Source organism: Vanacampus margaritifer, chromosome 19 (genome assembly GCF_051991255.1).
Source record: "Vanacampus margaritifer isolate UIUO_Vmar chromosome 19, RoL_Vmar_1.0, whole genome shotgun sequence".
In the NCBI taxonomy this organism is placed as follows: Eukaryota; Metazoa; Chordata; class Actinopteri; order Syngnathiformes; family Syngnathidae; genus Vanacampus; species Vanacampus margaritifer.
The window spans coordinates 7,180,610-7,194,744 of record NC_135450.1 but is presented as its reverse complement, the minus strand read 5'-3'; the positions used below and the strand labels follow the sequence as shown (position 1 = coordinate 7,194,744).

Below are 14,135 nucleotides of genomic sequence, written 5' to 3'. Positions count from 1 at the left end.
TAAGTTAATGTATTATGTTCAATTTGAACGGGGTGCATAGCGGTAAAGAGAAAACCAGAAGTCTATTAAACCGTAGAAGAAGAAAGCTAGCAAGCCTCACCCCGGAAGTCTACGGCAGCGGGCTGTTTGAAACCGTAAACTCGCCCCTTTTCGCCGTTTCAGTCCTTCGAAACATCTTCTGTCATGTTGAACAAACCGTCGGGACTCAAGGGAAGAGTCAAATCAAAGATGAAAACTAACATGAACGTGAGGCCCGCGTCCGAAGCGATGGTAAGGCGCTATTTGTGACCGCTTTACGTGGGCTATAATGGTTAGCTTGCTAAGATAACTGTGTTCGTAGATGGAGCTCCTCACTTTGATTTTCCTCAACAATTTGGCCAAAGAGGCAACAACCAAAGCGTTTGAGGAGAAATCTTCAACAATCAGGCCTCATCACGTCAAAGCAGTCGCCAAGGTAATTTCGCGCACAGCCATGCATTTTATTCAGGGATACTGATTTTCACTATCTACTTGACTAAAAGTACATTTATGTAGTACAGACTGAAATGTACTTAGTAAAAAAGGAATAGGCAGTGGATATACCTGCCTAACAATAATCCTAACCATAACCGTCAGAACATGGGCTGCTATTGGCATTACAAACCAAACAATAACCCACAGAGTATTTGGCTGTAGTCAAGATATTGTAGTAAAAATAAAGTATACATATCAGAATTCAAACCTGTCACCTCGTACTTATGGTGTGACTACCTTAACCATCGTACAACAAGCCAGTACTTGTCACTGCTGCATAATTTGTACTTGTAGTTCTCATGTGATTCATGGCAAACATACTAAGTGGTGAGTTGCCGGGGCACAGCAAAAACTCCACTTAGAAAGGAAAAAATAATGTTTACTATTATTATCAGTAATCATGATGAAAATCTGTCATAAGAAAAAGAATGATCATCTAAATTGCAACCCAGCCTGAATGTTAATTCTCATACTCGTGCTTTGTTCTTTTTCTGCAGAGAGTGCTGAAAAAAGCCAGAGGATGATGACCATTCATGTATTTATGATCATAGTTTTGAGGCACCGTGAGGCCCCCAGCCCCTTTCTTAAATTGCATTCTTATTTTTGCACAAGAAAACATATCTGTTCCTTATCTTGTTTTCTTATTTTGTGTATATTTTTAACAATGAATAGAATTTCTATGTTCCTCAATGTCTAAATGCATCTGTTTTCTGTCGTGTCTTTTATTGTTGTACTTAATGTTTTCCGGTGATATGTTTGAGAACTTGCCCAAATTCATTATCCAACACAAATAATGCCTGCTGGGAGCTTTGTCAAGATGTTTCCTATGATGGGGTGAGTCGACATTTTGTTGCATCATAGCGACATAGATTAATGAGCTTTGAGGTTAGCCCAACCTGAGTTAGATTACAATGTGATGTAATTTTATATACATATGCTTACTGTAATATATGTAACTGAGACAAGTATGCAGATTAATGTGGATCTATTTATGTATGTCTGATTAGCTAGCATAGATCAAGTTGCTGTCGGACATTTTTAAATTATTAACATCGTAGCATTTTTTTAAGTAGTAAATTATGCATTTTCACTCAAGATTTCAATTTCATTTTTGCAATTTTCAGATTTTTGGTATTACAATTTTCTTTCTCGGAGTATGATTTAATTGCAGAAATAGCCTGCTTTTTTATTTTTATGATTATTACTACATTTTGACAGTATTGTCAGATCTAAAAGTACTATTTTGCTCAGAGTGCCTTGATTTCTGGAAATCCTCGTAATATTGCAGTATGTATTATGAATTTAATATTTCTTATAAAACTTTCAAGTCAATTTGTGTAAAATGATAACTTAAGTAATATAGTGATGTTTCCAATTCCCTCATGTAATATTGTGAATTATCGTAAAATTAATTTTCTCCCTTCATATGATATAATCTTGTAAATTAAAACTTTCTCATACAATACATGACTCATATGACTATTTGTGTATAATGTAGCTTTTGTAATTGTGTTTTTTGTAAAATGATGTTGTCTGGTAATAGTAATAAATGTTTTCTCTCATACCGTAATTCTAATTATATTATGTCATTTTTTGCTCAATCAGTGCACAGCTTTGTCAGCTACTGTTTGTCCTGACAGTATGTGTGTTGTTTTGACAGCGGAGAGCTAGATTGTCCGGCAATCCTCTATGCCACTACTACCACGTCAGCAAAAGCTGAAGGCGGCCTCCTTTGTTGGGGTAAGTCAAGGGGGAATGGTTGAGTGTATTTCAGTCATACAGCCAGGATGCGATGGAAAAGCATGGTTTACTGTTTCCAAGATCACATGCATGCATGGAGAATGTGAAGAGAAGCCAGAGTGCCTGGGCAATGCCCATGGAAACACAGAGAGAGCATAAATCTTCAAGTTTAGTTTTGAACACAGAGCTTGAGCTCTGAGGCGGATTTGTTCACTGTGCAGTCATAGCGTGGGATCAATTTCAATAGCCATCAAATAAACTAGCCTAGTGTCCTGTTAATTCACATTTAATTGATTTTGTGTCTTAATTCACTAAGAACGCCACCATATGCGTTCAGATTTAAGTACGCGCAATAAATTTATGTATCCACTAGATGGTGCCGTTAAACAAATGAAGCATTTGGTCATGAAGCCTGAACTCAGTCAATTGTCATTTTAGTTGGGGATGTCTTGCTAGTACTCAACTTTAAATTGGCTATTTGCCCCAATTACATTTTAATTCATAGAACAAAATAATAAATGTATACAAAATTATATACATATACATATTGTCTTAAAATGTAGTAAAGTGGTCAAACATTCAAAATCTAATTCTATAATTTTATTTTCCTTTATCTCCTACTTTTAATGCTAAAGTTTAAACAGGTTTCTGCTCTTAAGCTAAAGCAAACCTGGAGACATACTCTACCACAGAGAGTGAAGTGTGTGCTGTTTTTTTTTTTTCTTCAACTAGACATCAGCAACTCCCCGCTGTGTGGCTTGACACGTATAGGCTACGGAAAAACAGATGCTTTCATGCATGAGGAACGTATTGGGAGGAGGGTTGACAGGGGGGGGTCAGTGGTGTGGGGAGGTGGGTATCATGTTAGGACTGCAGACACGTGATGTCAGGGTATTTAAGAAGGGACAAAGACATGATGGGTTAGCCCAGTCAAAATGACGGAATGATAAGCGAGGTAGCTGAGTGCACCAGTCTGCACTATACGCTATGTGATGTATGTTGGTATATTTACAGTACAGTAATATATGATAGGCCCACATCCACAGACAGGCAGGGGACATTTTACGCATACTATCACAACCACGTCTGCGTGCAGTGCAATGTTTAAGTTTGAGCATGTCGCTTTCTCTTTTTTTTTTTTTTCGATTTTGAAAAAAAATACAGTGTGGAATAATAAGTACTGTATTTGCATTCATCTTGAATCTTGGGTTGAGATTGATAAAGTTGCGTTTGAAAATGTGAGTAAAGCTCTAAATGTTTATAACAGTCTTCATTTTAATCCATTTGGAACATTGCACTTTTTCTAAATCATATAACTCAATCACTCTTAAAAATAGTATCTGCATTTTTCTTTTCAAGTGCAAATATTTATTGAATAAACTGACAAAAGCTGTAGGATTTAGCGTTCTAGGGAGTAATTGTCGCCGTATTATCTTTCCAAAAATGTAAATTTTAAGTGCCACGAATGAGCCAATTGAATATGACGAGCTGATTAAGCAAAGTAACAGGCAGAAATTAATCTGTACACAAATTTCCCTTCGTGGCTGATGTGTTTCCTTTTGCACTAAAGTATTACAATTACACTTTTTAACAAACCTGGTTTACACAAATGTCTAACCTACTTGTTTTTACTTACTGTCTGAACAAAATAAAATCCGGACTTCAAATTTGTGGTGACATAATGCTGCTGAGTTTTGATTGATTCTCTTCTAATATTCTAATTTCTGAATGTTGTTTTTTTTTAATCAAATTACTGTATTCTGTGTAGTAAATTTTAGTTGAATTACTGAAGTAAACTTGATTATCCACCATTATTGCAATGCACCTGTTGATACTTAATCCTACCACCGAATTTTTAAGTGACTTTAAAGGCATATTTTTCTACAATTTTAAAAGCCGAGGGGCCATCATGTTGTGGTCACCGGCTTCACACTGCAGAAAATCCACAGTATTGAATATCCAGACGTCCCACAAATAGTCCTGTCACGCGTCTTTCGCCACCTGGAGGCCCGTGTGTACTGTATATAGCTTTATTGTGCAGGATTATTTATGACTTTAATCATGCGCCATTATGCACATATATAGACCGCCATAATGCTTCAACTGCTTTACGTCTGTCATCGCTGCAGCATTTAAAAACAATGTGTGCGTATGTAAAATGTATGTCAAGGGTGTTGGTAAGGCGGCGGGGGTTCTGTCTCACGCCTGCAGAAGCCAGGAATGACCTCACTGTGGCCACCGTGACTTATCATCGAGCTAACGGCATCAGTGCCTATCAGGTGACGTGCCTGGCTAAGCCGGCCGCTACCGAACCTTTTATAACACCGATGTATCACCGCTATGATGACATCTAAAATCTTAAAGATGATATTCTGGGCATAGCACTCACAGAATGGACAGCGATGATGGCAACACGTATTCTGGGCCACGTGTGTTTCTGTGGGCTAAGACACTGATGTGTGGCTCGGGAATGACTTCAGTAAACCCAAAAAAAACACGAGCGGCAAGTCCTCGGAAGCTAGGATCTCTGCGGAAGTGCGTTGAGGAGCTAAATCTAGTTATAAAGAACTAAGTCGTGACTTCTGTTAGTGTAATAATTTGGATATAAAATAACACTACACAATACATTTTGTAGAGTACATTTTACTTTAAACAGACTCTATTTGGTCCCTCTCTAAACAGAGTAACATTTACACTTCGGGGAGAGTAAAATAGAAATATTTTTTACTGTGTGTGTCATGGGCATATCCCATGACAAAAACCTAGTAAAGTTATTTTCACTCAGAAATTCTAAATAAATGTTAGAGGGATTCTTTTGAGTACATTTTGCTTGTTTATTTATTTTAAAGTTGCACAAGGGTTGAGGAACGAAATCACGACCTTCAGCTTGGGAGACTGCCACTCTACCACCTGAGCTATGCTACTCCTACTGTGTGCTACTTACTGCTAATATCCAAAAGGAGACCAAAAACATAATTTTTGGGACTGGAGGTACGAAGATTCTAGCTGACGCGAGCGATTTATTAACACACAGTAGGAGCGGCATGGCTCCCAACCTGAAGTTGCGCGTTTGTTCCTCAACCCCGGAGTGACTTGATTTTATTGTTTAAATAAACTCTGACTTACAATTTCTGAGTGAAAAATATTTAATAGTTTTTTTCATGGGATCGGCAAATTCTCTCATACACAGTAAAAAATAAATATTTTAGTAAAATTTACTCTGAACATTTTACTCTCTTCCAAGTGTAAATGTTACTCTGTTTAGAGTGTGACCAAATAAACTCAGTTTAGAGTAATATTCGCTCTACAAAATTAACTGTGTATGTAAAAACCACATTCAGCAAAATACTCCCAAGAGGATTCCAGTCAACTAAGTTCCGGTCTATGGCGGCAAAAAAATTAGCATTTAGATTTTTTTACCATAGTTTAACTAAGTGAAAATGTATTCTTTCGTTTGAGCGCAAGAAAGAGCAGATCATTTTCATGTGTTATGTAAATATACTAATGAGAAGCCTTATTGGTTTAGTAGCATCGGTACATAGTGTAACCGTCCCTTGGCAGGAGTGCTCGGCTGGGCTAAGCGACACTAACTGGGTGTCTTTGGCGGCGTCGTATTTTGATGAGTCCCATCAATCTGTCAAACTGAGTATTTACAACCACTAGATTTAGAACAACGTGGTGCCGATATCATCGAGTTACAACCCACGCCGGTTCCGCCGCCTTATATTTGCTTTCTATGATACGTTATTCTTATTCATTTTTCAGTGTAGGTAACGCTAATATAATTAGCTACATACATGTCATGTTGCATAAGTGCCCCAATTTTAGTATTGATTCATTCAATTGGTTACTGCAGTACTTCCTGCAGAATGCATCCATTCAGGCAACTGCTTGGAAAGATTGAATGTGTAGTTATTGATTATCATGCCGGTTGTCAAGTGCATACGGTTATGCTATGTTTAGCCTTTTTAACACAGTGTGTCCTAAAAACTGGCTATCAGAGCTTTATGAGTCGATATCAGTGTTTTCTTTCGCACAAAACCGAGTGAAACCTCATCTTCCCCGCCACGTGTGAAATAAAATACCTTAGTATAGGTGAGAGTCCCTCTTCTGATTTTTTCGATTTTGTTTCACACATCTGCTGTGTCTCGACATGTCATATGAAAGGGGTTCATGTGTGTCATACTCAAGCCGGTTGATGTCACCCGATCCGTCCAACAACTTGCGGAGTGATTTAGAGACCATATTAAGATGCCATTGTCTTCGACACACAAATAGATTGTTCTCAGCGCTTGAAGTTTAGGGACCTTGAGCGTCTCATGCAGAACCCAGAGAAACTGTGCATTGCCATCAACGTGTGCACACTGCTGAGAGCCCGAGACGGAATGCATGGGGAAAATGGTTGCTCCTAACGCAACAGAGCAGATGATGCGAGTGTCCGCTTGGTTGATACTGCATACAAAGCTGGCAGTTCTGTAGCTCTTACTAGTAGCCAGCCGTGTGAAAGGGGCTCGTGCTGACCATTCCATCAGTAGGGCTCAAGCTAGTTCGTGTGACTTGATCCGTCCCCACGTCAGCTTTAATACGAGCCTCCAACATCGACTTCCAAAGGGAATTAGAGACCATATTAAGGTGACACCGTCCCTGGCGCAGGTCTCAGTACTTGAACCCGAGCCTCTAGCAATGAAATGATTCAGTACAAATGGAGGAGGAAGAAGACTTTATCTTTCTGGTGACTGGTTTTAAGGTTGACCTTGTTCAACAACAAACCAGCAACCGGTTTCTCGGTGTCTCGGTTTGTCTTGTTTTTGGTCTGAAGCTGGTCTTAAGAGTTTTAGGAGTCTGTAGTAGTTAAGTCCTTAGTCGTGAGTGTTGATGTCAAACTAGCCAAAAGTAGTACACAGCAAAAAACAGTCATGTAAAACGATCCCAATAATCCACACCAGTGATTCTCGACTTGATGGGGAATGGACAGATTCAAAAAGGACCTTGTCCTTAAAGATATTTCATCCAAAATTGGCCTTCTGTATTTCAAATTATTGAGAAATTTATGATGGCACCTGTCATAATGAGAGCGTCCGACATAATGAAGTGCTTTAATTTTGGTTTTCTTTCACTTCAGTTAGCTCTTGACCTTTCACCATTTTGAACAAAATTGAGGAATCGCAAACTGAATTAATATTTTTTTTTATATATATATATTTAAGTCGACTCGTCAACTTAAATATCGAGTCAGCTGCCATGGGCTCCAGTTACCTGTGACACTGAACAGAATAAGTGTTATAGAAAATGGAAGAAAGTATCATTTTGAGCTTGTACATATTGTGGTACTAATTTCTAAAACATTTTTTTAAATGACTTGGTTATTTACCAATGCTGGTAATTTATAGTGTAAACTTCAGTACTGCATATTTTGACTGTAAAAGAAAGAAAAGTAAGTCACTGACTAATCATTAACTACACCATGACGCCATCTTGACTCGAGAAAAAACATTTAAACCGTCATGACACCTTGATCCATAATGGCCAGTGTGTTAATGCCACGTTCGCTTTGGTCTGTTAACGCTCCAATGATATCATGCGTCTATTAACAACGAGCCTCGACTGCCATGCCCGTCTCTATTCTTTGGTGTGCTCAATTCCCCTGCGCTAAATGTGTGAGAGGAGCCACATGTCGTCACACCCGCTCGCCACAATCCAAATTCAAATTGGTCATTCGTCACATGACAAGTAGCCGGGGCCACTCTCTGCCGAGCAACACCGGCTCATCCAAGGCGATCAAACCTCCCACCCAGCCACATCATCCCCTCGGGATGCTGTTGTTTTGAAAGATGAGTCGACGAGGCAGGTCATCTTTCAAAGGGGGGGAAATGTTTTCTATTTTAACGGTGAGGCCAGTGAGTCTCAAGACCCCTTCACGGACCTCTTGGCTTTTCTCGCTGGGGGCCACCGCTCGCATTCATCGGTGGCCATTTGAGATGTGCTTCACTTCAATGGAGACAAATTGAACTTAGATGAAAGTGGGTGAACCATTCAATTGTAGACCACCATGACGGCCTTTCCAAACTTAACACCCACCCCTTCAACATCCTGATTTGGTTGTAATGGAGTGTTACGATAACGCTAAATGTTAGCAGTTCAGAGTGTTTTAGATGTTAAAGATGGGGCCTTAGAAAATGTCTTAGAATCTAAGGCATTTTCTTAGATGGGAGTGGGGGAATAATGCTGACATGGCGTCATAGCATACCGTTTCAGCATTTATTTGATGTCAAACTGAGTATCATTTAGTGTCCTACCACTATGCCACAGTTGTCTAAATGAGGACAAAGCGTCTACTAGTGCATGGACCTTGAGCTTGATATCAAGGATAACAAATAAATGCTCATTCGTTTCTTCCGTCCACACACAAGCGTCTATTTCAAGGCGCGTCGCAGTGGCAACCGACACATGCTGACGGTTTCCAGCCCCGACCTCCTAGCACCAGCGACCAATCAGAGGGCTGGTCATTATTGCGCGGTGAAAGCGTGGGATTCACGCGAGAGACCTCGGACCGGCGAGGAGACGTTATGTCAGCCGTCCAGACCTCACACTCGACAGATGTCGTGGCCGTTATCACGCTCGCGCTGAAGATATGTTGGAGTCTGCCTGGCACCAGCCTGGCATTCAATCTTTCACTTTGAGCGCTCACAGCTATATCAACTTGTGTGGTTTGCGTTGTTTATGATGCGGCACAATTGCTTTTCTTTTTCCATACATTTATAGTCTTTTATATAAATAAAGTACAGTGATACCTTAAGAATATGTGTTTAATTCATTTCCTGATTACGCTCATGTACTCAAGAATCATCTTTACTCAATCAAATGAATAGAAATGCTATTAATCCATTGCAAAAAAATTTTAGGGATAGACCGATTATTGGCCAGGCCGATTATCGCTGCCGATATTTGGCATTTTGACAAATATTGAAAAAGCCAAATATCGGCATCTACCTTTTTACAAATCTGACGGGAGATAAATCTGGTATCTCACTCAGCGGTGAATCCATGCGAACGTTGCAAATTCAGCATTTTCATCAGGATGTGTAAGATGTTCACAGACAGTTTTTACTTGTCGCAAAGAAATTTTGGACACGTTCAGACAATTTTTCACTGTCTGCGAAGACCTTTTGAAACCTTTTACGCACCCTGACAACCCCCCCGTATTAGCTACATTAGCATGCATTTGTCGTTTAGTGACAGACGGGTAACTTTTCATTTATGTATTTATTTAGATTTTCACTTTATATTATAAAAAATGATGCTGAAACTGGGAACTCCCTACACTTATTTAAAAAATAAAAATAAAAGAAATAAAATTGAGAAATTCAGTTGAAATTTGGGAAAACTTTATTTGCAGTAGAAATGTTGAGGGAGCTATTAATTTGCTTGTTAAATTGGTTTCACACGTGCTGATGACCCTGGAAACTGCCTGCAGTTTTTGTTATAATTGTTAAACAAAGCGGTCTATTCTTATGTTTAAAATTTAAAAGAAAAACCTTCAGTGTTGACAATTTGATTAGTTGTTTTAACAAACATGCTTAATGGCATTTCAGCAAAGGTAATTTTAAAAATGTTGACACCAATAGTTTCTTTTTTCTTTTTTTACTGCAAATGATTATCGGCTTGAAATATCAGTTATCGGCCTCCTTTACTACTATTAATCATTATCGATATCAGCTATGAAAAAAACAACGCTCTATCACAAATCAACCCCGAATTGCTCTCCAGTGTAAAGTCTTATATTTAAAGAGCACCTTTCAAAGGTCCCAAGGATGCACAAGGAAAAATTGAGTTCTCAGCTATGTAGTGGACTTTAAGGGCCCACAGCTAAAAGGTTGAGGAAAAACGATGAAAAACTTGATAGAAAACTCCCTAGCGTCCACCTCCTCAGAGTCCCCACTTGTTCGCTCTATAAATCAAAGAATAAGTCAGATGTCGGAGTGACAGTGGCAAATAAACTACATGCTGTCAGCTTTCCAAGAACGAACAGAGGGTCAAATGAGGGGAGATAAGGGGCGAGAAGGGCCAATGGGGGATGCCTCGTTAAAATACCCCCCACACCCAATGCTGCTGAGGAGGTGTCAGCCTGTAAGACGGACACTTGGGCGAGAAGATTCCAATTGGTGATAGGAAAAAGTTGCCGGGTGACAGCTCAACTTCACATTAAGCTTGCCGCACTTCTACATCTACTTTACTGTGCGCTTTTCTTATTTATTTACTAGCGATAAGCAACCAATGAGTTGGCAAAGTTGCCCTCACACCCTCACACTCTTTATTTATATCACCCTTCGAAGCAAGCAGGCTAAGATTTCTGGCACCAAAACCTCACGTCACGCTCGCTATTTTTATCTCGGGTTGCCACACAGCGCCAGCAGCTTGTGTGACATGAGGGGGGCCAAAGGTGTCCGTACACACGCCATTGTTGAAATTTCGCTCCACACGCTCTTGTGTGAAGGCGAATGCGTTAATGGTTATGTACTAATCACCTTGTTGTTTTTTTGGGGATATCGTCACTATCTTTGAAAAACAGGCTTCAAGCTAGTTTACTGTCAAACTAATAATAATTAAAAAAAACAAAAAAACAGTTATGCATCATTTAAAACAACTACATACGTAACTTTGCATTCAAGTCAGCTAGCGTAAAGCTAACAAAAAATAGGACACACCATAGACAGGCTAACAAATAGTATCTCTGCGGTGGTGGTGTAATGACACGACCGTAATATGAGACATTTATACATTTACAAGTAAAAAAAAAAAATGTTTGGGATACTGTATTACAATAGTCTGAACTTTTGGAGAATTAATGGAAACATTTAGGAATGTATGTAAAATATGAAAATGGAAAAGTTGTCAGTAGTTCAAATATTTTGCAAAGTCTTACTGTTTTACAAAAAGGAGGTAGAAATTTGAGATTTACTGAATTATTACTAATCATCATGGAATTATTACTATTATTTAACCAATTGCGAGAAAGATTGACTTTGTAATATTATGATTAAAGATCAATTTTACAAGCAGCCACTTCTGCAAAATTACAATTTATTTCACGTAAATCTATTTAGGTAAACTACAACAAGTTTGAAGAACTTCTTTTTTCTTCGTCAACTTTATCCTCATAACAGCAATTTTTTTTAAGATACTCATTAGTCAGGTTTTTCAGAAAGGCTCTTCTGTTTATCAGATGTATGTAATGTTGCAATATAGCAAGACTTGTCAAATCACTATCTTATTTATTACCAAGAAAAAAAAATACATGAAGGCATACCATAGTCATTCATGATTCATCACATGGATAGTTTGGACATATTAAATATTGTATACTTGGACAAGAAAACCGGAAGTCACACTATGTTAATGGCACATTGCCGCCCTGAAAACTTGGGCTGCATGCAATATCGGCAATTACAGAAACTAGAAATTAAAGAAATGCCTCTTTTTTTTTTTTTTTTTACTAAGAAAAAGTCAGGAAAGTGGATACAATAGGGGAGCAGCAGCTAAACCAAAATGCTAACATGTTGACCAAGTGAAAAAACACAGAACGGTGGAGAATGTTGGTTGTCACTCGAATATGGAAAGCAGTTTGTGCATTTATTTGCTATTATTGATATTCAGTTTAAGATCCATGTACTAGTACATACAGTAGACCGTAAGATGGATATTAACGATATTGAATAAATTCTCAAACTGCTTTCCGTACTCGTAGCCCTCGCAGCACAGTCCATAATATTTACATAGAATGTGGCATGGATGGAAAGTCTGAGAAAATGTAACGCTATCACATGATGACCGTCTCGGCGGGACGTGTGTAGCAAACGGCCGGTCGGTGCTTGAGGGCTGGGCTGGGGGTTCTGGTCTTGGGGGTAGGGGGGCGGACGAGAGGGCTCGGGGGCCGGTAGTTTGGGCCGGACGGGGCGGTGATCGTGGCGCCCGGTGTTCTGCTCGCCCATCTGGAAGGAGGACGCTGGTTGGCCGGTCGGGCGGGACGGGAGAAACTTGTCTTGGGCTCAGAGGACCACTGAGGTGCGTTGACCTAGACGGATAGGAAGAAGACTGGTCAACTTTCATGTGCGGCAAAATCACGGAAGATGCAAGCCCCTTTTATACGGTCCTTTTTATTTTTATGTTTATTTTTTAAATGGCTTGGTGTCTTGCAAATTGGCCAGTTTTCTACATCATGATTTTGGCCCCTTTTGGAAAATAAATCAGCCACCCCTGTGTAGGGATAAGACAGTGTGAAAGGGGCTTAAGACACTGGTATGGAAAAGATACCTGCTGTGGATCGGTCTTGTAGGCTTTGGAACTGTACTCGTGTTGGATCTCCAGCATGTCCAACAACTCGATGAGTCCTTCATCTCTTCCACAACCAGGAATCTCCGACTGACCCCCCAACCTGCCCCTCTGGATCCTGTAGTCCATATTGGGCTCCCCCTGATGGGACGCGGGCTTCCTTGATCTGTCCCTGTCGGCTGCACTGTTGGACCTGGGCCTGGTCCTTGGGCTGCCGGTAATCTGCGGTCTGGCCTGGGAGCCTCCTCGCAGATCCTTGTGGTGGGGTCTGGTGGGGTCTGATCCCCCGTGTTCAACTTCAGAATTGCATTTCGGGAGGGGGTTCTTGCCAAGTCCTGCCGCAGACCCCCTGCGCTGGCATCCGGGACTGAGGCACTTTACCTCCGACGTCACTACACCCGCGTCGGTGAGTGTTTTGCCCTCATTCTCCTGGAGCATTGCCCCAAACTTCCTGAGAATGGAGGGGCTCCCGCACTTCCTGTCACCCAGCACACTGGGACCGTAGGACTTTCTGTCTGGAGCGGGCGACTCCGCTGTAACAAGCTGGGCGGTGAGGCGTGGCGGTGATGCGGATTCCTTCTGTCCGAGAGGGGGCTTAGCAACCGAGTTTTCTTTGTTGGTGCAACTCTTCGCATTAGGCGCTCGGTTCTTTCGGTTTTCCAGCTCCTCGGGAGTTCCCAAAAATTGCTCATGTCCAAACCTGGAGTGAGATAAAAAACCAGAGAAGAAATCAGGAAAAAAAGGAATTAAAATGTTATATGTACAAAAGTACTGGGATGCCTCGTAAAAGTGAAAATTGATACACGAAAATCTACCTTTGATTTGCTGTTCTTCTTACGGGGACATCCGGACTCACTTTAATGGTGTCGCTGAAGTGCTGAAAGAGATGCAAGCATATCTTTTAAAATAGTCTACCTGCATCTGTCAGTCAAGGCTTTAAATAAGTGCAGTGACCACATTCCTTTTCATCAACGTCATGTTTGTATAACTATTCGGCCTCTTTTTAATACTTCTAATTTGAGTGTTTTTGTACTTACCACGTGGCGAGCGCCATTTTTCCGATTCACGTGCTTCCCGTGCCCCAGGTAGTCCTGCAGTAAGTCTCCAATCTCCGACACGCCGTTCTGGTGGCCAGCGGGGTAACTGTTCCCGTTGCTACGGTGATGGCCGCTTTGACGGACAGGTGTAAAATTGCCGTTGCCGTGGTTCCCGTGGCCATCGATGTTACTGTGGTTGTCCGTGGTGATGCCGCTCCCTCCCCTACGTGCTTGGACCTCATTGTACAGCTGAAATGTGCAAACGGAACGCGGATTACTTCTTTTTTTATTATTATTATTATCATTACTCCCGATTGTCACTTGGCCTGTAGTAATCCCCACATGATATTCTACATGGCAACACACGTACTTCCGCTGGTATCGGCTTTCAAAGTATGTGCGTGTGAGTCTGACAGCGTTTAGCACGTCTGTCAGCGAGTGGCTTAATTATCCTGTGAACATTTGTCTATATCACTGCTGCAGCACTAGTGCCAACATGCTAATGGGACACACACA

General features: G+C 40.6%; 1 protein-coding gene across 1 annotated transcript; it reads left to right on the top strand.

Annotated features, from left to right (window-relative positions):
* Positions 1-89: 89 nt before the first annotated feature.
* Positions 90-1,203, top strand: cenpw (centromere protein W). The gene is made up of 3 exons (XM_077552966.1): positions 90-270; positions 341-454; positions 1,011-1,203. The coding sequence occupies exons 1-3, from the start codon at positions 184-186 to the stop codon at positions 1,035-1,037; spliced, it is 228 nt and encodes a 75-aa protein (XP_077409092.1). The 5' UTR covers positions 90-183; the 3' UTR covers positions 1,038-1,203.
* Positions 1,204-14,135: the final 12,932 nt, after the last annotated feature.

Bases quoted from the DNA above. Each gene is read 5' to 3' on its own strand.
- cenpw (XM_077552966.1), top strand. From the start codon at position 184: ATGTTGAACAAACCGTCGGGACTCAAGGGAAGAGTCAAATCAAAGATG. The intron at 271-340 runs GTAAGGCGCTAT...CTGTGTTCGTAG, and splicing joins GGCCCGCGTCCGAAGCGATG to ATGGAGCTCCTCACTTTGAT. The intron at 455-1,010 runs GTAATTTCGCGC...CTTTTTCTGCAG, and splicing joins ACGTCAAAGCAGTCGCCAAG to AGAGTGCTGAAAAAAGCCAG.